The 25423-nt window shown below is 45.3% G+C and overlaps 1 protein-coding gene across 6 annotated transcripts in view; it reads right to left on the bottom strand.

The window, feature by feature from the left end:
* Positions 1–25423, bottom strand: part of IQCK (IQ motif containing K) — a 142471-nt gene that overhangs the window by 58941 nt on the left and 58107 nt on the right. For 5 of the 6 annotated variants that reach the window (XM_063700016.1, XM_019012054.3, XM_055365384.2 and 2 more), the window contains one exon: positions 12902–12986. The exons of the other annotated variant lie outside the window; for it this stretch is intronic. In XM_063700016.1, coding sequence (XP_063556086.1) covers positions 12902–12986 — 85 coding nt within the window. The remainder of the gene's footprint in view (positions 1–12901; positions 12987–25423) is intronic. 6 annotated transcript variants of the gene reach the window in all.

The raw sequence follows: 25423 nt of genomic DNA, 5'->3' as shown, positions 1-25423 counted from the left end.
ATTTTGTAAAAAATGTTTTAAAAATTTCCATATGAATAGAAAAAATTCTAGAAGGATGAATAGTATATATTTTTAAAAAGCTTATATGCATTGCTGGGCACGGTGGCTCATGCCTATAATCCCTACACTTTGGGAGGCCAAGGTGAGAGGATCCCTTATATCCAGGAGTTTGAGACCAGCCTGGCCAACATAGTGAGATCCCTTCTCCAATTTTTTTTTTTTTTTAATTAGCCGGGCCTAGTGGCACATGCCTGTAGTCCCAGCTACTCAGGAAGCTGGGGTGGGAGGATTGCTTGAGCCCAGGAGATTGATGCTACAGTGAGCCATGTTCACGCCACTGCACTCCAGCCTGGGTGACAAAGTGAGACACTGTCTGTCAAAAAAAAAGACCCCAAAACTTATATGCATTATCTATTTTTTCCACAAGTGATATGCATTACTTGCACAATTAAAAAATATATATACGTTTTAGACAAATTTGCTTGTTGGGGTAGGCTCTCCTCTCCAGCCATGGCCAAGCCTCAAGCTGACATAGGACAGTCTTTTCCTGGGACAAATTGAAATGGCTGCTCTGTACCATTGGGTCCAGATTTTCATTTTGTGCCAATATCCTCCTTTGTGTGCCAGTAATAAAAAGTCTGCATATTTTCATACTGAAAATTTTATTGTCAGGACTCTAGGCTGTAAGTGACCGAAATTTTTTTTTTTTTTTTTTTTTTTGTGATGGACTCTGGCTCTGTTGCCAGGCTGGAGTGCAATGGCACGATCTCGGCTCACTGAAACTTCCTCCTCCTGGATTCAAGCGATTCTCCTGCCTCAGCCTCCCAAGTAGCTGGGATTACAGGCACCCGCCACCATGCCCAGCTAATTTTTGTATTTTTAGTAGAGACAGGGTTTCACCATGTTGGCCAGGCTGGTCTCCAACTCCTGACCTCAAGTGATCCACCCGCCTCAGCCTCCCAAAGTGTTGGGATTACAGGCGTGTGCCACTGTGCCCGCCCTGAAGTCCATCTTTAAGGGGATTCATTGGTATAGCTGAATGCAGGCCCTCAAACGACAACTTCAGGACCCAGCCCCTTTCTCTGCCTCTTACCCCTGCTTGCCTCTGTGGTCATTTTTCCAACAGGCTCTTCACCCTGTGTTAAGATGGTGCTGACAGTCTGGCCTCACGGTAACCCCAGTGCAAAGAGGGCTGCTCTGTCCCAGCCACTCCACTGAGGATCCCAGAATGGAGTCTCACTAGGTCTGACTGGGCTGATTTCCGTCTGCTGCCCATCATGAACTAAGTCCTATAGCCAGAAGGATGGAATATGTGTCCAGGCTGCCATAGCCCCTCCACATCTAGGGTGAGATCTGTCCCACCCTCAACCTTGTACTCTGCTGATACCAAGCTGTTTCTCCTTGGGGGTTCCCTCATTTACCCTAGTTCGCCCAATGCACAGATTCTTATTGTTCTCTGCAAGTGGAGATCAGAAATCTCCATTATTTTATCTTATTGGTTTTTTTTTTTTTTTTGCAAGGCCTCAAAGGGGCTGCTGTAGCAACCTGGCACTGTATTGTTCATCAAATAACGGGTAATGATTGATGGACTTTGTAATTCTCAGTTGTCACAATGCCTGGAAGGGGAGCTGATGTTGGGACGAGGGGAGGATTGCTAATGCATGCCACCCTGGGTGACTCTGCTGAGTTAGAATAAAACAAAACAAATGAGTAGAAGGCATAAAACACCACGGGCACTTATTTAGACGGAATAAATATTCAGTGGATTTATCTGGTCTCTACTTCTAAAATCATTAAAGAAATTTCAATCATGATGGCCCATAAGAACCTTATATTTGAACTTCACAAGAAAGCAAGGTTTTTTTTCTTACCAATTGTATCCAAGATTTCATAAACCAAAGAACACCAGTGATGTAATAGTGCGTGACTTATCACCAATCACACTTGGAAAAGGAGAGTTTTCAGAAGAGGACCAGAATTCATTCACAACATTAAAAACTAACACTCAGTTTTTGCACATTGAAACAATCTGACTTTTCTTTCTTTCTTTGAGACAGAGTCTCGCTTTTGTCCCCCAGGCTAGAGTGCAATGGCACGATCTCGGCTCACTGCAACCTCCACCTTCCAGGTTCAAGCGATTCTCCTGCCTCAGCCTCCCGATAGCTGGGATTACAGGTGCCCGCTACCACGCCCAGCTAATTTTTGTATTTTTAGTAGAGATGGGGTTTCACCATATTGGTCAGGTTGATCTCAATGGTCTCAAACTCCTGACCTCAGGTGATCTACCGCCTTGACCACCCAAACAATCTGACTTTTCAACCACTAGACTCGAATTCTGAATGAAGAAACAGGCCGGGCGCAGTGACTCACACCTGTAATCCCAGCACTTTGGGAGGCTGAGAAGGGCGGATCACTTGAGGCCAGGAGTTTGAGACCAGCTTGGCCAACATGGTGAGACACTGTCTCTACTAAAACTACAAAAATTAGCCAGGTGTGGTGGTATGCACCTGTAATCCCAGCTACTCAGGAGGCTGAGGCAGGAGAATAGCTTGAACCCAGGAGGCAGAGGTTGCAGTGAGCTGAGATCACGCCACTGCACTCCAGCCTGTAAGACAGAGCAAAACCCTGTCTAAATAAATAAATAAATAAATAAATAAATAAACGAATGAAGAGAATGTCCACTTCTACAGAAGTGCTTAATGTGTAGTCATAAATATCCAGGACCTATTTAGAATGCTAATTCCAAAATCACAGCTACCAAGAATGGTTCACTACAAATAGCCTTTCAGATCACATGACGTCTCTGTTACTGCGGTTGGTTAAAATATATTAATATTTTTATGAGACGTCTGGCTAGTTTTGTGTTAGATGGGTGAAGATGTCAGATTTCTGGATTTTAAAACTTCATGGCATGAAGATTATTCAGCCTTCAAAAGGAAGAATATTCTGACACATGCTACAACATGGATGTAACTACCTTGAGGACATTAGGCTCAATAAAATAGGCCAGTCCCAAAAAGACAAACACTATATGACCTCCTTTATATAACATACTTAGAGTCGTCAAATTCATAGAGACAGAGAATACAATGGTGATTGCCAGGGGCTAGGAGGAGGGAGAATGAGAAGTTATTATTGAATGGGTACATAGTTTCCGTTGAGAAAGAGGAAAAAGGATATGGATGGTGGTCATGGTTGCATTATGTTGTGAATGTACTTAATGCCACTGAAATGTACACCTAAAAATTAAGACGGTAAATTCTGTTAGGTACATTTTGCTATACACACACACACACCAAAAAAAAAAAAAAAAAACTTGTAGAAAGACTCTATTTTTCCTTCAGGGCATTTGAGAGAATATAAGTAAAAGTTTTTGTTGCTGGCAAATCTAGTAAAACCTACATGGCAGTGGGTAAGGACAGAGTAAGGAAGCTTCGAGATTCATTTCGTGAATTCCCGAAAGTCCCTTCTGCTAGTCATAGGACGTTTACTTTTTACTGCCAAAACCAGGTCAAAAATCAAGAACTTGTATCGAAAGAACACATGGTCAAAAGGAATAAAAGGATGACTTGCTTTATATTTTTCCCCATAATATTTGTTCATTTTCTCTTATATAATTCACATGACACAAAATTCACCCGTTTAAAGTTTACCATTCAGTGGTTTTCTTATATTCACAAACCTGTTCAACCGTCACCATTCTCTAAGTCCAGAACATTTTATCACTCCAAAAAGAAGCCCTGTAGCCATTTGAAGTCACTGATTCTCCCCTTTCTCCAGCCCCTGACAACCACTAACCTAGTTTCATCTATAGATTTCTCTATTCTGGATATTTCATTTAAGCGGAATCATTTACATGTAAAAATGCGAACTTTTCTCTCTAGCTCCTTTTACTTAGCATAACATGTTTTTCTGGTTTTTTTTTTTTTTTTTTTTTTGAGTCGGAGTCATGCTCTGTCGCCCAGGCTGGAGTGCAATGGCGCGATCTCGGCTCTCTGCAACCTCCGCCTCCTGGGTTTAAGCAATTCTCCTGCCTCAGCCTCCTGAGTAGCTGGGATTACAGGCGCCCACCACCAAGCCCGGCTAATTTTTGCATTTTTTTAGTAGTGGTGGGGTTTCACCATGTTGGCCAGGCTTGTCTTGAACTCCTGACCTCAGATGATCCGCCCACGTCGGCCTACCAAAGTCCTGGGACTACAGGCATGAGCCACTGTGCCCGGCCTCATTTTACTTAGCATAATGTTTTAAGGATTCACCCGTTTTTTAGCATGTAACAGTATTTTCTTTTCATATATGAACGTACCACATTTTTTTTTTCTCCTTTCATCAGTTGATGGGCATTTGAGCTGTTTCCATTTTTTGGCTACTATGAATAATGCTTCTATGAACATTCATGCACAAGTGTTTGTGTGGACAGATGTTTTTTAGTTATCTTAAATATATACTTAAGAGTGAAGCTGCTGGATATAAAGTGGATACTCTATGTTTAACTCTTTAAGGAACTGCCAAACTCTTTTCCAAAGTGGCTGCACCATTTTACCTTCTCATCAGCAGTGTATGGAGGTTCCAAGTTCTCTATATTTTCACCAACACCTGTTATTGTGTTACTGTCTTTTTGATTATAGCCATGCTAGTGGATATGAAGTGATATCTCATTGTGGTTTTGATAGTATTTCCTTATGACTAGTGATGTTGAGCATCTTTTCATGTTTATTGGCCATTTGTATATATTCTTTGGAGAGATGTCTACTCAAACCCTTTGCCAATTTTCTTTTTTTTTTTTTTTTTTTTTTTAGTTTTTTTTTTTTTATTTATTTTTTATTGATCATTCTTGGGTGTTTCTCGGAGAGGGGGATTTGGCAGGGTTACACGACAATAGTGGAGGGAAGGTCAGCAGATAAACAAGTGAACAAAGTTCTCTGGTTTTACTAGGCAGAGGACCCTGCGGCCTTCCGCAGTGTTTGTGTCCCTGGGTACTTGAGATTAGGGAGTGGTGATGACTCTTAACGAGCATGCTGCCTTCAAGCATCTGTTTAACAAAGCACATCTTGCACCGCCCTTAATCCATTCAACCCTGAGTGGATACAGCACATGTTTCAGAGAGCACAGGGTTGGGGGTAGGGTCACAGATCAACAGGATCCCAAGGCAGAAGAATTTTTTCTTAGTACAGAGAAAAGTCTCCCATGTCTACCTCCCTCCACACAGACACGGCAACCATCCGACCTCTCAATCCTTTCCCCACCTTTCCCCCCCTTCCACTCCACAAAACCGCCATTGTCATCATGGCTCGCTCTCAATGAGCTGCTGGGCACACCTCCCAGACGGGGCGGTGGCCGGGCAGAGGGGCTCCCCACCTCCCAGCAGGGGCGGCCGGGCAGAGGCGCCCCCCACCTCCCGGACGGGGCGGCTGGCCGGGCAGGGGGCTGACCCCCCCCACCTCCTTCCTGGACGGGGCGGCTGGCCGGGCAGAGGGGCTCCTCACTTCCCAGTAGGGGCGGCCGGGCAGAGGCGCCCCTCACCTCCCGGATGGGGCGGCTGGCCAGGCGAGGGGCTGACCCCCCCACCTCCCTCCCGGACGGGGCGGCTGGCCGGCGGGGGGCTGACACCCCCACCTCCCTCCCCGACGGGGCGGCTGGCCGGGCGGGGTGCTGACCCCCCCCACCTCCCTCCCGGACGGGGCGGCTGGACGGGCGGGGGGCTGACCACCCACCTCCCTCCCGGACAGGGCGGCTGGCTGGGCTGTGGGCTGACCCCCCCACCTCCCTCCCGGACGGGGCGGCTGGCCGGGCTGAGGGGCTCCTCACTTCCCAGTAGGGGCGGCCAGGCAGAGGCGCCCCTCACCTCCCGGACGGGGCGGCTGGCCGGGCGGGGGGCTAACCCCCCCACCTCCCTCCCGGATGGGGCGGCTGGCCTGGCAGGGGGCTAACCCCCCCACCTCCCTCCTGGACGGGGCGGCTGGCCGGGCGGGGGGCTGACCCCCCCACCTCCCTCCCGGACGGAGTGGCTGGCCGGGCAGAGGGGCTCCTCACTTCCCAGTAGGAGCGGCCGGGCAGAGGCGCCCCTCACCTCCCGGACGGGGCGGCTGGCCAGGCGGGGGGCTAACCCCCCCACCTCCCTCCCGGACGGGGCGGCTGGCCGGGCGGGGGGCTGACCTCCCCACCTCCCTCCCGGACGGGGTGGCTGGCCGGGCAGGGGGCTGACCCCCCCACCTCCCTCCCGGACGGGGCGGCTGGGCGGGCAGAGGGGCTCCTCACTTCCCAGTAGGGGCGGCCGGGCAGAGGCGCCCCTCACCTCCCGGACCGGGCGGCCGGCCAGGCGGGGGGCCAACCCCCCACCTCCCTCCCGGACGGGGCGGCTGGCCGGGCTGGGGGCTGACCCCCCCACCTCCCTCCCGGACGGAGCGGCTGGCCGGGCAGAGGGGCTCCTCACTTCCCAGTAGGGGCGGCCGGGCAGAGGCGCCCCTCACCTCCCGGACAGGGCGGCTGGCTGGGCGGGGGGCTGACCCTCCCACCTCCCTCCCGGACGAGGTGGCTGCCGGGCGGAGACGCTCCTCACTTCCCAGATGGGGTGGCTGCTGGGCGGAGGGGCTCCTCACTTCTCAGACGGGGCGGTTGCCAGGCAGAGGGTCTCCTCACTTCTCAGACGGGGCGGCCGGGCAGAGACGCTCCTCACATCCCGGACGGGGCGGCAGGGCAGAGGTGCTCCCCACATCTCAGACGATGGGCGGCCGGGCAGAGACGCTCCTCACTTCCCAGATGTGATGGCGGCCGGGAAGAGGCGCTCCTCACTTCGTAGATGGGATGGCGGCTGGGCAGAGACGCTCCTCACTTTCCAGACTGGGCAGCCAGGCAGAGGGGCTCCTCACATCCCAGACGATGGGCGGCCAGGCAGAGACGCTCCTCACTTCCCAGACGGGGCGGCGACCGGGCAGAGGCTGCAATCTCGGCACTTTGGGAGGCCAAGGCAGGTGGCTGGGAGGTGGAGGTTGTAGCAAGCCGAGATCACGCCACTGCACTCCAGCCTGGGCACCATTGAGCACTGAGTGAACGAGACTCCGTCTGCAATCCCGGCACCTCGGGAGGCCGAGGCTGGCCGATCACTCGCGGTTAGGAGCTGGAGACCAGCCCGGCCAACACAGCGAAACCCCGTCTCCACCAAAAAAATATGAAAACCAGTCAGGCGTGGCGGCGCGCGCCTGCAATCGCAGGCACTCGGCAGGCTGAGGCAGGAGAATCAGGCAGGGAGGTTGCAGTGAGCTGAGATGGGAGCAGCAGCTTCGGCTCGGCATCACAGGGAGACCGTGGAAAGAGCGGGAGAGGGAGACCGTGGGAGAGGGAGAGGGAGAGGGAGAGGGAGGGGGAGGGGGAGGGGGAGGGGGAGGGAGAGGGAGAGGGAGAGGGAGAGGGAGAGGGAGAGGGAGAGGGAGAGGGAGAGGGAGAGGGAGAGGGAGAGGGAGAGGCCCTTTGCCAATTTTCTAACTGGATCATTTGTACTTTTACTGTTGGGTTGTGAGAGTTCTTTATATATTATAAATACGGGACCTTTATCGAATGCCTGAACTTGCAAATATTTTTTCCGTTCTGTAGGTTCTCGTTTCACTCACTTCATGATGTTCTTTGAAGCACAAAATGTGTTTTTAATTTGATGAAGTCCAAGTTATCTATTTTATTCCTTTTGTTGCTTTTGCTTTTTGTTATATAAACTATTGCTTAATATAAGGTCATGAAAATTTACATCCATGCTTTCTTTTAATATTTTTATAGTTTTCACACTTTCATTTAGATATTTAATGAATTTTGAGTTAATTTTTTGTATAAGATATGAAGTAAGGGTCTAACTTCATTCTTTCGCATGTGAATATCCAGTTGTTCCAGCATCATTTGTTCAAAGGACTATTCTTTACCCCATTAAATGGTCTTGGCACCCTTGTTGGAAGTCAGTTGACCATAAATGTAAGAGTTTATTTCCGGACTCTCAATTCTATTCCATTTTTATACACATTTATCCTCATGTTAGTACTACTCAGTTTTGATTATTGCACTTTGTAGTAAGTTCTGAAATAGGGAAAGGTGAGTCCTCCAACTTGGTTCTTCTTTTTCAAGATTGTTTTGGCTGTTTTGGGTCCCTTTGCATCTTCATACGAATTTTAGGACTGGCTTGTTAATTTCACAAACAAAACAAAACAAAACAAAAAGACCCAACCGAGATTTCGATAGGCATTGTGTTGAATCTGTAGATCAATGTGGGGAGTACTGTTATCTTAACAATATCAAGTCTTCCAGTCAATGAACACAGGATGTCTTTCCATTTGATTAGGTTTTCTTTAATATCTTTCAATGTTTTGTAGTTTTCAGCATGCAAGCCTTGCACTTCTGTTAAATTTATTCCTAATATTTTATTCTTTTAGATGCCATTGCAAATGGAATTATTTTCTTAATTTCATTTTCAGATTGTTCATTGCTAAGTGTATAGAAATTCAGTTGATTTTGTATACTGATCTTGTATCCTGCAACCTTGTTTATTAGTTCTAACAGGTTGTTTTTAGTGAATCTTTACAATTTTCTATATATAAGATCATGTCATCTATGACTGGAAATACATTTACTTTTTTGTTTCCAATCCAAATGCTTTTATTTCTTTTTCTTGCCTACATTTCCTGGCTAGAACTACCAGTACTATGTTAAATTGAAGTGGCCAGAGAGGACATCCTCCTCTTGTTCCTAATCTTAGAGGAAAACATCCAGTCTTTCACCATTAAATGTGATGTTAGCTTTGTGGTTTTCATAACTTTATCAGGTTGAGGAAATCCCCTTCTATTCCCAGTTTGTTAAGTGTTTTTGTCATGAAAACATTTTTAACAAATGCGTTTTCTATATCCATTGAGATGATCTCTGGTTTAAGTTCATTTTTAATTAAACAAAATCATACTACATTCTCTTTGTAAAAAAATGTGTTCAGTGTGGCCGGGTGCAGTGGCTCACACCTGTAATCCCAGCACTTTGGGAAGCCGAGGCAGGTGGATCACCTGAGGTCAGGAGTTCGAGACCAGCTTGGCCAACATGGTGAAACCCCCCCGTCTCTACTAAAAATACAAAAATTAGCTGGGTGTGGTGGCAGGCGCCTGTAATCCCACCTACTCGGTAGGCTGAGGCAGGAGAGAATCGCTTGAACCTGGGAGGTGGAGGTTGCAGTGAGCTGAGATCACGCCACTGCACTCCAGCATGGGCAACAAGAGCAAAACTCCATCTCAAAAAAAAAAAAAAAAAAAAAAAGGTGTTCAGTATACATAAGGCTAGAGTCTTCCTAGTTCTTTCCTAACTGCCCCAAGGTACTCACTGTTGTCAGATTGCTGTTTCCTTTTAGCTAATTTCCTATCCGTGTGTGTGTGTGCATGTATTCAAAATATACAATATGCTTTAACAAAAAATGGCATAATAGTATTAAATTAAATTCGGCCTAAACCTGCCTCCATGGATCATAAACTGCAATCTACAAGAGTACATTTTTGTAACAAGTAGCTGAGTCTCAGCCAATCACAGTAGACAAGCTTCAGTCAATTGCAGGCTGCCAACTGATGAGACCATGTCCATATTAGACAATGCCAAGCTGTAACCAATCAAGCTCTTTCTGGATGTCATTTCCACTTTCTGTCTATAAATAAGGCCTGCCTAGGTTGCTGGGTAGAGCTCTCTGAACCTCTCTCCTGGTTCTGAGTGCTGCCTAATTCATGAATTGTTCTTTGCTCAAATAACTTCTGTTAATTTTGTCTAAAGTTTTTCTTTTGACAATGTATGTATGCTGTTTCCTCTCCCCAGAATACCCTCTTGGTCCCAGCTGACATACCAGTGCCCACCTCCTCTTTAAAACTCAGGAAGTCCCTCTTTTCTGTGGTGCCTTCTAAGGTCATCCATACATCAGACATCTTTTCCTTCCAGTGATGGCTCAAAATTGTTCCCCCTTTTGTAGCCCCCTCTGGTTATGATTTTAGCAGGGGAGGTGTTTAGATTTGAACAGCCTGAACTTTCATGCAGTATACACTGATACCCCCCTAAACATCTTTTTAGCTATAAACACATTTATAGCTATTGTGTGATGACGGTGCTATAGCCACAGTTAAATTTCGAGCCACTTTGACATCTTTTTATATGGCAGCGTTTGTTGGTATGAAAAGTAGAATTCAGCTGTCTTACAGACTGCTTTATGCTGTATTCATATCACTAAGAACGAATCCCAAAGCTCCTTGTGTGTGGAAGGATGAGGGTGGGTGGAATCTTACCATGGGAGAATCAGGGACGAACAGTTCCCCTTTTACTGTTACATACTGGTTACATACTGGACTTCTGGGTATGATTTCATTTAAAATAAACAGCACACACCCGTTTCAAGGACAGGCTTGAAAATGACTATTTTATTGCACTTTGCTCTTACCTTTTCTTTATTGAGACAGAGTCTCACTCTGTCACCAAGGCTGGAATGCAGTGGCACAATCTCGGCTGACTGCAACCTCCACCTCCTGGGTTCAAGAGATTCTCGTGCCTCAGCCTCCCAAGTAGCTGGGATTACAGGCATATGCCACCATGCCCAGCTAGTTTTTGTATTTTTAGTAGAGATAGGGTTTTACCATGTTGGCCAGGCTGGTTTCAAACTCCTGACCTCAAGTGATCTGCCTGCCTTGGCCTCCCAAAGTGCTGGGATTACAGGTGTGAGTCACCACTCACAGTCTGCTCTTAACATTTCATAAAAATAGAAAAGTAAAATTGCTGATTCTAGTGTAACAAGTATAAGTCTCACAAATCAAAGATGGAATTCAAGTAGTATCTGAACGCCAGGAATATTTTGCTTTGGTTAGACATCCCTGGATGTAAGCTAACCTTCTGGTGTTCAATGAAGAAAAGAGACCACATTTATAAAATATGTATGAAATACTGAAAACCTACATTATAAAAAACTATGTCTAAATCACGGGGAATAATAGGGGTTTCTGTAACAGGGTGGTTTTTTTTGTTGTTGTTGTTTGTTTGTTTGTTTGTTTTAACTCTTTGGGCATAGACTGCTCCTTTAATGTGCAAATATGTTACTTAACTTTCACACTTCCCATTAGCCCATGGTTTCTGGAATCTACCATGCACAAAAGGAATGGAATAACTGGACAATATTGACTCATACAGTAAGCTCTTTCGTTCAGGGACAGTTCCACTAATGGGCATGTAGCAAATATTTGTTGATTAATTGTAGCTTGTTAGGATTAATCCAACTTCTTAACTGATAGCTTTTTGCTGGTGTGTTTATCAGAGTCTCTTTTTCCTACACCAGCTGTGTATGGAGTATGAAGAGCTTTGGCCTCTATGGAAATCCACTGGGACCTTTCCCTGTAGCAGTGTTTGCCACTGCTGATGTTAAATGTAAGCTCATTCCATGATATCTGATGCTTAGATTTGGGGAAAGTCATCTTGCTACCTAGAATGGGAGCTTCATGGAAGCTTGTTACCATTGATACACTAATTGCCAAATAATTGGAGAGGTTGTATACTTTTTGGAATGAGATACACACGCTACTCTCATATGTATTTGGTGAGAACTTCTTACACAAGACAATATTATCAGTTTTTTTTTTTTTTTTTTGAGACAGGGTCTTGCTTTGTCACCCAGTTGTCACCCACGTTGGAGTACGGTGGCACAATCATATCTCACTGCAGCCTTGACCTCTTTGGCTCAAGTGATCCTCCTGCCTCAGCCTCCCAATTAGCTGGGACTACAGATGCCCACCACTGCACCTGGCCCATTTTTGTATTTTTTTGTAGAGACAGGGTCTCACTATGTTGCCCAGGCTGGTCTCGAACTCCTGCCTCAAGAGATCCTCCTACCTTGTCCCTCCAAAGTGCTGGGATTACAGGCATGAGTCATCTTGCCCAGCCAGGATCAGGAGCTTTAAAAAAAGCTTACCTTTTCATCTAGAAATTCCACTTCTAGGATTCTCCTATACAAATGAGCAGACGAATGCACAAAAATGACTGCACAAAGGTGTCTACTGCAGCATTTATTACAACAATAAAAAATATTGTAAATAACCTCAAAGTCTCAAATAGAAAAATGGTTAAAAAAGATAAGTTATAAAGGCAGAGGCTATTTTCTATGTTAAGTATTTATATGTCACTATGTGAATTCAGATTTTTAAAGTTTGTAGTTTTATACCAAAATGTTAACAATAATTATCTTTTGGTGATGGAGTTATCAGTGACTCAAAAATTTTTATTTATTTTATTCGACTTACCTGAATTTTCTAGATTTTTTTTCTAAAATGACAATGTAGTTTTCTCTGTATATATCAATACAGGCCAGTCAACCCAACTTTAAAAGGTTAAGAGAGTACTTTTAATAACTACAAAATAAGTTTTGGTAAAAAGTCTTTGTGTTTTTTTTTTTTTTTTGGAGACAGGGTATCTCTCTGTCTCCCAGGCTGGAGTGCAGTGGCACAATCCCCACTTGCTGCAACCTCTGCATCCTGGGCTCAAGCCATCCTCCCACCTCCGCCTCCCAACAGCAGCTAGACTACAGATGTGCGCCACATGGGCTAAGTTTTGTATTTTTTTTTCTTTTTCTTGGCAGATACGAGGTTTCATCATGTTGCCCAGGCTGGTCTTGAACTCCTGGGCTCAAGTGATCCTCCCACCTTGGCCCCTTCAAAGTTCTGGGATTACAGCCATGAGCTACTATGCCCAGCCAGTTTCGGTAAAAATTCTAAATCACTCTTTAAGACCCATTTTACAGAGAATCCTATTTCTGAGGTCTGGATGTTAGCTATAATATCCTGTTCCTAACTCATCTTAGGTTTCCCCTGGACCCTCCACCTCACAAAAGTTCCCCATTAAATCAAATACCACAGTCGCATATGATTCTTACCACACAGGCTCTCCAGAAGGATTGAATGTAGAGGGCTGCTTCCTCTTCTGTCAGCAGGAGCGAGAGTGGGATTGGCGGCCGTGGGCTGAAAAGCAATAAAACGGTTATATGCCCATGAGAATCCAGTCCTTCAGCCTTGGCATTGCCTTTGACAACATAATGACCTCTCTGATTAAGTGCTTCATCCATCCCCTTTCTTAGCAGGCAACAGTGTCATTTTAGATAGAAAAGTGTATGCTTGAGTTAGCATTTATTATTTTAAAATCTGGGAAGGATTTTTTTAAAAAACAGCATAATCTTAAATCATTGTTAGCCTATTCTTCTTTTGAAGGACTCAGGCTGCTATTCTTGCATTTTAGTCCTGAAGGTGCAACATACATATTACTGACATGAGACTATTTGGATACAATGCAAGAGACAGAGGAGCAGCCACCTTTATGTACTGCAGTATGACTGAGACATAATAAAGAGCTCTTTCTCCAACTTTCCATTGAAATTAAGGACTGCAGTTCATCTCTTTCCTGAAAGGAATACTGGAATTTATCTCTGATTAGTGTGCATTCCAGGTTAATGTGGTTTAAATTCAAGCACATTTTTAAGTTCTGCTGTTGTTACAGAAACATCGAGGGTTTGGTGTAGGTCTTGCTGCTCACCACACAGAATGCCAATTACTGAACTGATGAGTATTACCAGGGAAGAAGGCTCTAATCTTAATCGAGTGCTGCAGCCAGGAGGAGATGGGATCAGTCTCAAATCCATCTCCCAGACAGACAAAAACTAGGGGTTTATACAGCAGGGAAGAAATGTGACAATGTGTAAGAAAACAAGAACTAGGGAGGAGCGAGGAAGCAATCATGATGAATGAGGGCTCTGACATCTCATTGTCTAGATGTGGTGATCTGATGAGTTTCAGTTCTTTGATCCTTTTTTTTTTTAAGAGGCCTGGGGGTCCTTCCCTGAGGAAGGAACTCAGATAAATTAAGTTTTAAGCTTTAAGACCAGAAGGGTCAATTTCTATGTTTATCTGAAAACAACAACAACAACAACAAAAACTATGGGACGATTGGGTTGGTTTCACTGCTTCTTCTTCTTTTTTTTTTTTTTTTAAAGATGAATCTGCTGTGGATTACTGTTTCTGCTTAGAAAAAAATACTTAAACAGTACTTCTTAATAAGAAATAAAATATCTCAAGTGCTGGATCAGTTGATAGTGTCTGCTCTTGTGGGATTTTTCATATCATGGGATTTTTTAAAAAATCAAAGATACCACATTAAAAAATCAAGACTAAAAGTTTAACAGAGGCACTAACCGATGACAAGGTCTTACAAATCTGTCTTAATTCAGGTTCTTTATGTTTCCCCCAAAGTAAAGCATAGCTACGTCTGAAAAGCAAAGGCCAAGACTGTTCAGATATAAAAGAAAGAAACCCTCAAAGGACGTGGATCACATGGAGGCTGCTCCCAGTATAGCATCCCCAGAAATGACTTTGCAAGTAAGGGACTCCCAAGTGCCCTGGCCTCAAAACTCTCCCAAATAACAGCTAGAGCTTACAGTAACTCATGGCACAGACAGGTTGACTAACCTGCCCAAGGTCACACAGCTTGTAGGTGCCTAGTGAGGATCTGGGCCCAGATCCGTACAATCCCAAAGCCCAAGCATCCCTTACCATGGAGTGCTGACACACCAGGCCTCAACTGGGCAAACATGCAGATGCCCGGCCTGCCACAGACTGCAAAGCTAACTGGCAACAGTGCATGATTCTCCAGGATACAAGGGTTTCATTTCCCTCCAAAAACTCTGACTTAAAAAAAGAAAAAGAAAAGCTTGATATAGTCTATTTGTTTGAATGAATGAATGCTCTTTTGAATTCTTCCAGAACCAAAGAAATCAAAGCCACAAAGAACACAGAAGTTATCAGCAGTTGAGTGCAGTGCTTTTGCCAGGCTCTGGTTTTCTGGCTGGACAGGTCCTTTCTAAGAGACCAAGTAAAGGGGATTCTTCCATTTCTTCCTTTTCCTTTCCTTTCTTCCCTTCCCTTCCCCTCCCCTCCCCTTTTCTTTCTTTCCTTCCTTCCCTCCATCCTCCCTCCCTCCCTCCCTTCTCTCTCTCTCTCTTTCTTTCTTTTCTCGGTGATTCTTCCATTTCTTCCTTTTTCTTTCCTTTCTTTCCATTCTTTCCCTTCTTCCTCTCTTTCTCTCTTTCTTTCTTTCAATGAAGTTTCACTCTGTCCCCCAGGCTAGAGTACAGTGGCATAATCTTGGCTCACTGAAACCTCTGCCTCCCAGGTTCAAGCGATCCTCCTGCCTCAGCCTCCTGAGTAGTGGGACTACAGGAGCACACCACAATGCCCGGCTGATTTTTGTATTTTTTGGTAGAGATGGGGTTTCACTGTGTTGGCCAGGTTGGTCTCGAACTCCTGACCTCAGGTGATCCACCTACCTCTGCCTCCCAAAGTGCTGGGATTACAGGCATGCGCCACCGTGCACAGCCTCTTTTACATTTTTTAAGTAAATTTTCTTAAAACTGTAGAGACAGGGTCTCGCTATGTGGTCTTCAACTCTTGGCCTCAAGCAATCCTCCCACCTCGGCCTCCCAAAGCACTGGAATTACAGGCTGAGCCATCCGCCCAGCCCGGGCTCCCTGTTTTCCACATTAAATGGCTCTCCTCATCCACTGTCCTGATTCTCTATATCTCAGTTGTGTGACACCAACAAATCACATCCCTGAAGTAATTTCCCTTCACTAGTTAAAATTCAACAGCCTCTAGAGAGACCTTGGTGTTTTTAAGGAGACCTTGGTGTGCTGGCAGTGAATTCATGGGAATGATGCTCTAATGCATTCTCACTGGCTGATATTTACTGAGAATTTTCTGGATCCCCTCCCAGCAGCCTTGCTCCTCATGCTCCGGCCCTGCGGGTGTCACTGGTAGAGGGTCGTGACTGCAAGTTGTCCAGGTTCTTGGCGTTTTGAACAAAGAATTGTACAAAACGCCCAGCAAAGCAAAGAAAGAATGAAGCAACAAAAGAACGAAAGCGGGGATTTATTGAAAACGAAAGGACAAAAGTACACTCCGCAGTGTGGGAGCGGACCCAAGCAGCAGCTCAAGAGCCAGGATACACAATCTTCTTGGGTCCAAATACCCCCTAGAAGTTTCCCATTGGCCACTTCATGCTCACCTCATGTAAATGAAGTAAGTGGTAGCCAGCAATCAGTCTGATTGGTTGTAGAAAGCAGCCACCCAGAGGCTGAAGTGAAGTTACAAAGTTATACTCTATGCAAACAAAGACTCGGCCCGCAATCAGTCTGATTGGTTGCGGACAGCCAATTTCCCATCTGCTGCACAGGAAATTTTGGGAGTTGAAAAGGGAGTAGCCTCTGGTCCTTTTGTTACTTAGGCGTAGAAAGTTAGGGTTTTCCTTTCAATTTAGTTCTAGGATGTCAGCGTGAGACAGCCTTAGGTTCCCTGCCTCCAGACCCTATTCTCCTGCCTCACTGGCACTTGGCAGCTCCTCAAATGTGTCTGCTTCTCCCACCTCAGGGCCTTTGCTAAGGTGCTTTGCTCTGCCTCCAGTATACCCCTAACCAGGGGGACCCTATACAGAGGTCCTGGTTGTTCTCTGCTCAAGGGCACCCAGCAGATCGGCCAGAGGGTGCTAAAACCCAGCACATGCTCTGCTCCTGGGTGTGTGGCCACATCTGCCCTAAGGTGAGGATACCTTTTTCTAATTTGCTCAAATGCACCTTGGGGCTGGCGCAAGGCCTGACACCTCTTTTTCCTGGTTTGTCTTATTACTGCTTCTGATCTCCATTCAAATGTTATTGAGGCGGGGCGCCGTGGCTTATGGGCCTGTAATCCCAGCACTTTGGAAGGCACAGGCGGGTGGATCACCTGAGGTCAGGAGTTCGAGACCAGCCTGGCCAACATGGTGAAACCCCATCTCTACTAAAAGTACAAAATTTAGCCAGCCGTGGTGGTGTGTGCCTGTGATCCCAGCTACTTGGGAGGGTGAGGCAGGACAATTGTTTGAACCTGTGAGGCAGAGGTTGCAGTGAGCCAAGATCGTGCCACTGCACTCCAGCCTGGGCAACAGAGCAAGACTCCATCTCAGAAAGAAAAAAATGTAATTGAAAAATGTCCTTTGATTACATCAGGGCCCCAGGAAGCTTCTGTGTAATTTTCCTTCCTGGTCCTTGGCCCAGTTTGGAGATAGAAGCCCTTGTAATTATCTAATTAATGCTCAAATCTTGTACTGGTCTGAAAGCTCCACAAGAGTAGACACTGGTCCTGTGTTTGCTCCTCTTGGTATCTCCAGCATTTAGGACAATGTCTGGCACATAGTAGGCACACTCAACAAATACTTGTGGAGTGAGTAGTTGCCTCTCTGCCCAGCTGTGTGTTAAGCATTTTCTACACGTGATTTTGTTAAATCCACACAACATGAAGAATGAGTTGTTATCCTTTCTTTAGAGTTGAAACAACTGAGGCATAGAGGGGTAAAGGGACTCTGTGTTCAAGGTCATTGAGCATTTCCAGCTGAGAATGCAAACTGCCCAGGAAACAGTGGCCCAGAGAGAAGATGGGGCCAGCTCACAAGGTCAGTAGCATCAAAGTCAGGGTCTAGCAGCTGCTGAGTGTTAAGGAGAAGAAAACACAATCATTTGCTTCGAAGAAAAAAAAATGGGGGCAGGGAGGGTGCAGAATCATAGAAAACGCCCTCTTTGTTGAACTTTACAGTAATAACTTGGCAGATATTCATTTATCTGAACCTCCGCAGGGAATCCTATGTCAGGAAGGCTAAACAGAGTAGAGTTTGTCACTTGTGTTGGAGGGGAGATTTGATAGCGCCTTTCTGTTCAGCGGCAATTTTCCTGCTTTAAGTATGTTTTTCACAACTGATGTCATGAAATCCTCAAAGTAACAGTATTCCTGTTTTGGAACAGCAGCAGGAAAACAGAACTGAAAATCTCAGAACACAACGGGTGAGCCCAAACAGAGGGCTTTCACCAGTAATGAAACCCTGAACTGCTATGCATCACGACGACATCTCCAAAAAGCAAAATGAGATTTCTAATAGGCCTTTAAGCAGTAATAAGAGGCCACCTTTAGTGACATCCCTGCTTTCATAGCTAGATAATGGGGCGCTGTCTAGTTCCCAAACCAAGAATAAGTATGAGAAAGCCATGGTAAATCAGGCCAAATGAAAAGGACTTACTCTTCGAAGAGTAGTCCTGGGAATTATCAATCATTTCAGCAGGCCAGCTTGAAGGCAGAGAAGCCACGCCAGGCCCTTTTCCCTCTCTTGGAATCAGTGCAACTGGCTTAAGGTCAAATAAAAATAAAGAGGCGACTGCTCATCACCAGGGAACTAGGGAGGGGAGAGATGAACACGTCAATCACAGAAGGAGACAGCTGAGGACTTAAAGTGCTTAAATCAGACATCCCCAAAGCAGACGTTTTTGCATGTTCAGACGGGCACGACAGCACTGCTGGGTATGTTTCCAAGGAGAATTGTTATACTAGTAATGCTCATTTGTCATGTCCTCCTCCTTTTTTTCTCAAATGTGAATACATTTGAACCGTAAGAATCAATGCTGGCCAGGCGCGGTGGCTCCCGCCTGTAATCCCAGCACTTTGGTAGGCTGAGGTGGGTGGATCACCTGAGGTCAGGAGTTCGAGACCAGCCTGGCCAATATGGTGAAACTCCATCTCTACTAAAAACACAAAAATTAGCTGGGCGTAGTGGCGGGCACCTGTAACCCCAGCTACTCAGGAGGCTGAGGCAGGAGAATCGCTTGAACCCAGGAGGCAGAGGTTGCAGTGAGCCGAGATCGCACCACTGCACTCCAGCCTGCGCAACACAACGAGACTCCGTCTCACACACACACACAGACACACAAAAAGAAGAATCAATGCTATAATTCTGAGAAGGAACAAAAATTTATTTTTCTGATTGTGTTGTGTATATATAAATGTATGTGCACATGTGTGTGCATACACATGCTTCTTTTCCCTTTTTTAGATGCAAAGTGAAAGATTTGCAGGACATGAAGATACAGCATGCTAACAAAATACATAATAAGAAAATCTGAGACGTTAGTCTTGATCAATTTCTTCATCCAGTTCAAAGACAATTAGAGAGGTGTCATCAAAAAACACATTTAATCAGAATAAAGAAAGGAAGAAAGCTTGCTTGAGATTGAAAATGAAATTTTGGAATCAAAATTCTATCCACTTTTCTTTCTCTCTTTCTCTTTTCTTTTTTTGACAGGGTCTTGCTCTGTCACCCAGGCTGCAGTGTAGTGGCATGATCATAGCTCACTGCAGCCTCAAATTCCTGGGCTCAAGCCATCCTCCCACCTCAGCCTCCTAAACAGCAGAGATTCCAGGTACACACCACCATTCCCAGCTAATTTTTTTTTTTTGATATTTTTGTAGAGACAGGGTCTCACTATGTTGCCCAGGTTGTGCCCAGGCTCTCCACTTTTCTTTTCTTTTTCTTTTTGAGATGGAGTCTCACTCTGTTGCCCAGGCTGGAGTGCAATGGTGCGATCTCGGCTCACTGCAACCTCCGCCTCCCAGGTTCAAGCAATTCTCCTGCCTCAGCCTCCTGAGTAGCTGGGATTACAGGCGCCTGCCACCATGCCCGGCCTTCCACTTTTCAATAACTAAGAGATTAAGTTGTTTTCTTGGAACATGAAAGCACAACCCAGATGTAAAGCCATTTACAAAGATGGCACATGCTGTAAATCAATCCTCATGAAGTTTTGCAATACACCAGTATTTGATAATGGCCACTTGTCACAGTCAGCAAAAGAGACCTTACCCAGTCCTTGCCTTCCATCCTAACTGGGTTCCCAAATACTCTATACTGAGGCATCACATTCTTTTTTTTTTTTTTTTTTTTTAGGCAGAGTCTCACTCTGTCACCCAGGCTGGAGTGCAGTGGCACGATCTCGGCTCACTGCATCCTCTGCCTTCCGGGTTCAAGTAATTCTCCTTCCTCAGCCTCCCGAGTAGCTGGAATTACAGGCGCCTGCCACCACACTGCTAATTTTTGTATTTTTAGTAGAGATGGGGTTTCACCATGTTGGCCAGGCTGGTCTCAAACTCCTGACCTCAAGTGATCCGCCTGCCTCAGCCTCCCAAGGTGCTGGGATTACAGGCGTGAGCCACCACGCCCTGCCGAGGCATCACATTCTTGACTTACAAACTTAAAATATTTCTAAAAAGTACAACAGAGGTTATCTGGAATGGTACTCCCAGACATATGGTGACTAGCCATTAGGATGGAATCTCATAGGATTCTTTCAATTCCAGCCTTCTGTGAACACACGAACAGCTCCAAAACCTGCAGAGCACTACTCTCTGTAGCCTAAAGCATATTTAGAAATCATGGTTACCAGGATATGATGTTGCTTTGGCCCCTTCACTAATCTCTACCCTGGGAGATCAACAAGCGGTTATTACTCCAGCATCAGGCTGAATTATTCTCCTAGTTACACACAGAGCTGAGTCCCATTTTACCAACCCCATCACTGAAGCTGCATATGTGTCCAGATAGCAGAACTCGCCAAGCAGCGAAGTGCAAGACCACATGCTCCCATGTGGGTTTCAGATACAACCATTTTTTAAAAAAACAAGGCTGTGATACTTGATATTTCTTGATAAAACATTCCCAGATTGTGGTATTATTTAACATCTTTGTAACTGATTACACATTTTCTCTAGTGTGACTAAAGGAAAAATTTAAGGAGACCCACCTACTCCCCAGTCTCCCTCCCCTGGATTTAAAGGGTGGGCCCAGGCAAAGGGGATGTTCAGAAGAGCAGACCACCTACCTCCCCACCCTTTTCAAACCTCTCACAGGGGATCTTCATTTTTTTTGTGTCACAGATCCCTTTCTACTTTGGCGGTTTGGATTCCTTCTCACAATAATGTTTTTAACAACATGAAAGTAAATACATAGGATTACAGCAAACCAATTATATTGAAATAAAAGTATCAAAATATTAAAACAAGAGCTGCTGATATAGTAATATATGTGCTTCTAAATTATGCAGTAAATAACAAGAGCTAATAGCAGGCCAATTAACTACTGTAATTTGAAAGGTGTGACAAGTGTAAATGGTATTTCTCGATCTCTGCAACAACTATAATGTGACAGGAGAATATCTGTGATTGCTGTCAGGGACAAACTCACAGATACTATGGAAACTACTGAGGTTTGTTGTCCACATTCATACTTAAAGGAGACACTGGATTTAAGTGAGAGATTAGTGAAAATAAAGAGGGAATTTCCTTCCCCTTCCAAGTTCTGGGACCCCTGAATCGTAGACAGTTAGTTGTGGCTGGAGCTGGGGAAAGATGGGTTTTATATCCAGCTGGAGACTGAAGACTAAGGATTTAAAAATAAACAGGATGGGCCAGGTACAGTGGTTCATGCCTGTAATCCCAGCACTTAGAGAAGCCAAGGAGGGAGGATGGCTTGAGGTCAGAAGTTCAAGACCAGCCAGGGCAACACTGTCTCTATAAAAAACATAATAAATTTTTGGCTGGGCACACTGGCTCATGCTTGTAATCCCAGCACTTTGGGAGGCGGAGGCCGGCAGATCACTTGAGGTCAGGAGTGCGAGGCCAGCCTCGCCAACACAGTGAAACCCCATCTCTACTAAAAATACAAAAATTAGCCAGGCAAGGTGGCACATGCCTATAGTCCCAGCTACTTGGGACGCTGAGGCAGGATAATCACTTGAACTTAGGAGGCGGAAGTTGCTGTGAGCCGAGAGCGCACCACTGCACTCCAGCTGGATGACAGAGCGAGACTCCATCTCAAATAAATAAATAAATAAATAAATAAATAAATAAATAAATAAGGCTGGGCACGGTAGCTCACGCCTGTAAGGTCCCAGCACTTTGGGAGGCCGAGACGGGTGGATCACGAGGTCAGGAGATCGAGACCATCCTGGCTAACACGGTGAAACCCCGTCTCTACTAAAAATACAAAAAATTAGCCAGGCGTGGTGGCAGGCACCTGTAGTCCCAGCTACTTGGGAGGCTGAGGCAGGAGAATGGCGTGAACCCGGGAGGCGGACCTTACAGTGAGCCGAGATCGCACCACTGCACTCCAGCCTGGGCGACAGAGCAAGACTCCATCTCAAAAAAATAAATAAATAAATAAATAAAATAAATAAGTAAAAATTAAAAAAATACTTGTGATTTAAAAAAATAACGAGGATAAATCCTAATGGTGAAATGAGATGATCTAAAAAGAGACAGTGACCAGAAAGTTATGGAATTGGGCCAAAAATTATTAAAGAGCTGCTATCCAGATGGCAGATGGAGTCAATGTAATATAGTGTGGTGGTTAGTGGGAAAAAAGAAAAAACTCTTCATATTTTTATTCCCAATAATTTGTGATTTTTCAGTGTACTCATTAAATTTTCAAAAGAGAACTGTTATTTCCCCTACTCTGTTTCAGTAAAGGGATCCCATTCAGCCAGTTGCTCAGGCCTGAAATCTCTGTTGCATTCTTGACTCCTCTCTTTCCCCCAACATCCAATCCATCGGCAAGTCTTCTTGGTTCCAACCTCAAAACATGTCCCAAATCCAATTTATTTTACTTCCTCCTCTCCATGAGGGCATCATCTCTTCACTGTAGTCACCTCCCTGTATGCACTATTAGGTTGATTTCAGTCAATACCCCATCCACTGCCGGACTGATCTTTTTAACAGATACAGTGAAGGCTGGGTGTGGTGGCTCACGTCTGTAATCCCAGCACTTTGGGAGGCTGAAGTGGGAGGACTGCTTGAGGGCAGGAGTTCGAGGCTGCAGTGAGCTATGATCGCACCACTGCACTCCAGCCTGGGCAACAGAGTGAGACCCTGACTCAAAATAAAAATTGTGTGTGTTGTTTTAAGCACCAACTTTCTGGTAATTTCTCGAAGTAGCCCTAGGAAACTCATATACTCATTCCCATCTTATGATCCTTAACTTAATCACATATGCAAAGTCCCTTCTGCCATATAAGGGAACATACATATTTACAAGGTCTGGGAATTGGATGTGGATATCTTGAGGGCACTAAAAGGAAAAACCTTTGTTTCTCTACTCGCAAGACTTCTGACACCAAATGTGTGGGTTTTTCACACCAAGCAATTCTCCAGCTCTCTGCAGATACCAACTGGGTGTCCTACAATTTATTTTTTATTTTGTTTTTGTTTTTGTTTTTGTTTTGAGATAGGGTCTCACTCTGTTGCTCAGGCAGGAGTGCAGTGGCATGCTAATGGCTCGCTGCAGCCTCCATCTCCCAGGTCCAAGTGATACTCTCCCCTCGGCCTCTGGAGTAGCTGGGACTACAAGTGTCTGCCATCACACCCAGCTAATTTAAAAATGTTTTGTAGAGATAGGGGTCTCACTATGTTGCCCAAGCTGGTTGCAAACTCCTGACCCTAAGCAATCCTCCCGCCTCGGCCTCCCAAAGTGCTGGGATTACAGGCACTACAATTTAATTTAACTCTGACACTAACTACCCACAGTTAGTGCAGACCCCACAGAAGGCCCACAGGGAGCCCACAGGATAAGGGCTTAGTCCCAAAAGAATGCTCTCCACTACAGATGCCAGTCACAAGGAATGGGTCTCCAGGTTACTCACACTTCTGTCTAACTTGGCTACAAATTGGAGGCTCCCACAACCCCCTCCTCAAGTTCGATAATTTTCTACAACAGCTCATAGAACTCAGGGAAAACGCTTTACTAAATGGTGGGACTAAGATTGGAGCCTAGATGTGCCTGCCATACTGCTTCGCACAGGCTCTCTGAACTGGTTTTTTTTTTTTTTTTTTTTTTTTGAGACAGAGTCCTGCACTGTCACCCGGGCTGGAGTGCAATGGCGCGATCTCAGCTCACTGCAACCTCCGCCTCCCGGGTTGAAGCAATTCTCCCACCTCAGCCTCTGGAGTAGCTGGGACTACAGGTGTGCACCACCACGCCCAGCTAATTTTTGCATTTTTTTTAGTAGAGATGGGGTTTCACCACGTTGGCCAGACTGCTCTCGAACTCCTGACCTCAAGTCATCTGCCAGTCTTGGCTTCCCAAAGTGCTGGGATTACAGGCGTGAGCCACTGTGCCTGGCCCTGAACTGGTTCTTAAACAGCCATGGAGAAACAGCAGGAAGAAAGAACGGAAGCAGTACTGAGTGCCCCTGAGAAAGGGCCACCCACATGTCAAACCTCCAGCAAAAGGGAGGCACTAGAGAATTTATACATCTCAGCACGTCCCAAATTCAGGAAACAGCTTTCCTTCCTCCCTCTATTTGAAGATGAATGTGAATATAAAAAGCAAAGATGATTTACTATCCTCTTGGGACTCTCTGGCCTCCGAAATTACTGACACAGAAATCTACTCTTCTATAAGACAAAATAAATTAAAAGGATTTTTTTTTTCTATCAAGAGGGCATGACAGCAAATTTTCTGCCGTGCCACCATTTAATTATAATCTTTAGTACGAAATGCAGTTTTTTGTGCCACTCTGAAGGTAGGAGCATTTTCAGTTCCACTATCAGCCTCAGCACAAATAGATCATCATGCGACTGGAGCTTGTCCTCAAACGACACGGTGACACTTTTGTTTTCACCTCCGTTTTTGGTCACAAGACACCTTTCATCAACATGAACATATCATAGGTTCCCCCAGCCCCCCACCTTTTTTTTTTGTTTCAAGGATAAAACTTAGCTGAAAAGACATTTCACCCAAAGCAACATTTTCTTTTCAAAAACACAATCTTTGTTTCATTGAAGGTCTCAGTTTTAATGATGTCTTTCATGAGCCTTCCCTTCTGGGACATGAGACCAGAAAGGCAGTGGTGCACTTTTGCTCTTCGTGCTCATTTAGTTATTTATTTTTGCAAATGAATCTGACCAATTCTCAGGGCCATTCTTTTTGGCCAAAATAGAAATTTAAACTTTTTCTCTTCTTAATGTGCTAGAAAATAATTTCATTGCCTCTGATTGGCTGGTTGAGTCACGACTATATACTACAAAAGAGGATGGTGCTGGATTAATAAACAGGACTAAGGCCAACGGGAGATATGACATCATCTACCCCTGTTAAAAGGTAAAAACAAAAACACCCTCATCACACTTCAATTAGAGTATGTGGCAGATCATTTTTGTCTGTTTGTTTGTTTTTGAGACGGAGGCTCGCTCTATCACCCAGGCTGGAGTGCAGTGGCACCATCTCGGCTCACTGCAACCTCTGCTTCTCAGGTTCCGGTGATTCTGCTGCCTCAGCCTCCCAAGTAGCTGGCATATTACAGGCGTGCACCACAATGCCTGGGTAATTTTTTTGTATTTTTAGTAGAGATGGAGTTTCACCATGTTGGCCAGGATGGTCTCAAAGTCTTGATCTCAGGTGATCTGCCCATCTTGGTCTCCCAAAGTGCTGGGATTCTAGGCGTGGCCACCGTGCCCGCGACATGGCATCTTTCAAGCTGTCTCACACAGCCAGGTTTCTCCCAGTCTCA

This window comes from Gorilla gorilla, chromosome 18 (assembly GCF_029281585.2).
Source record: "Gorilla gorilla gorilla isolate KB3781 chromosome 18, NHGRI_mGorGor1-v2.1_pri, whole genome shotgun sequence".
Lineage (NCBI taxonomy): Eukaryota > Metazoa > Chordata > Mammalia > Primates > Hominidae > Gorilla > Gorilla gorilla.
Note: the sequence above shows the minus strand (reverse complement) of the source record. Positions and strands in the feature narration are given on the sequence as shown.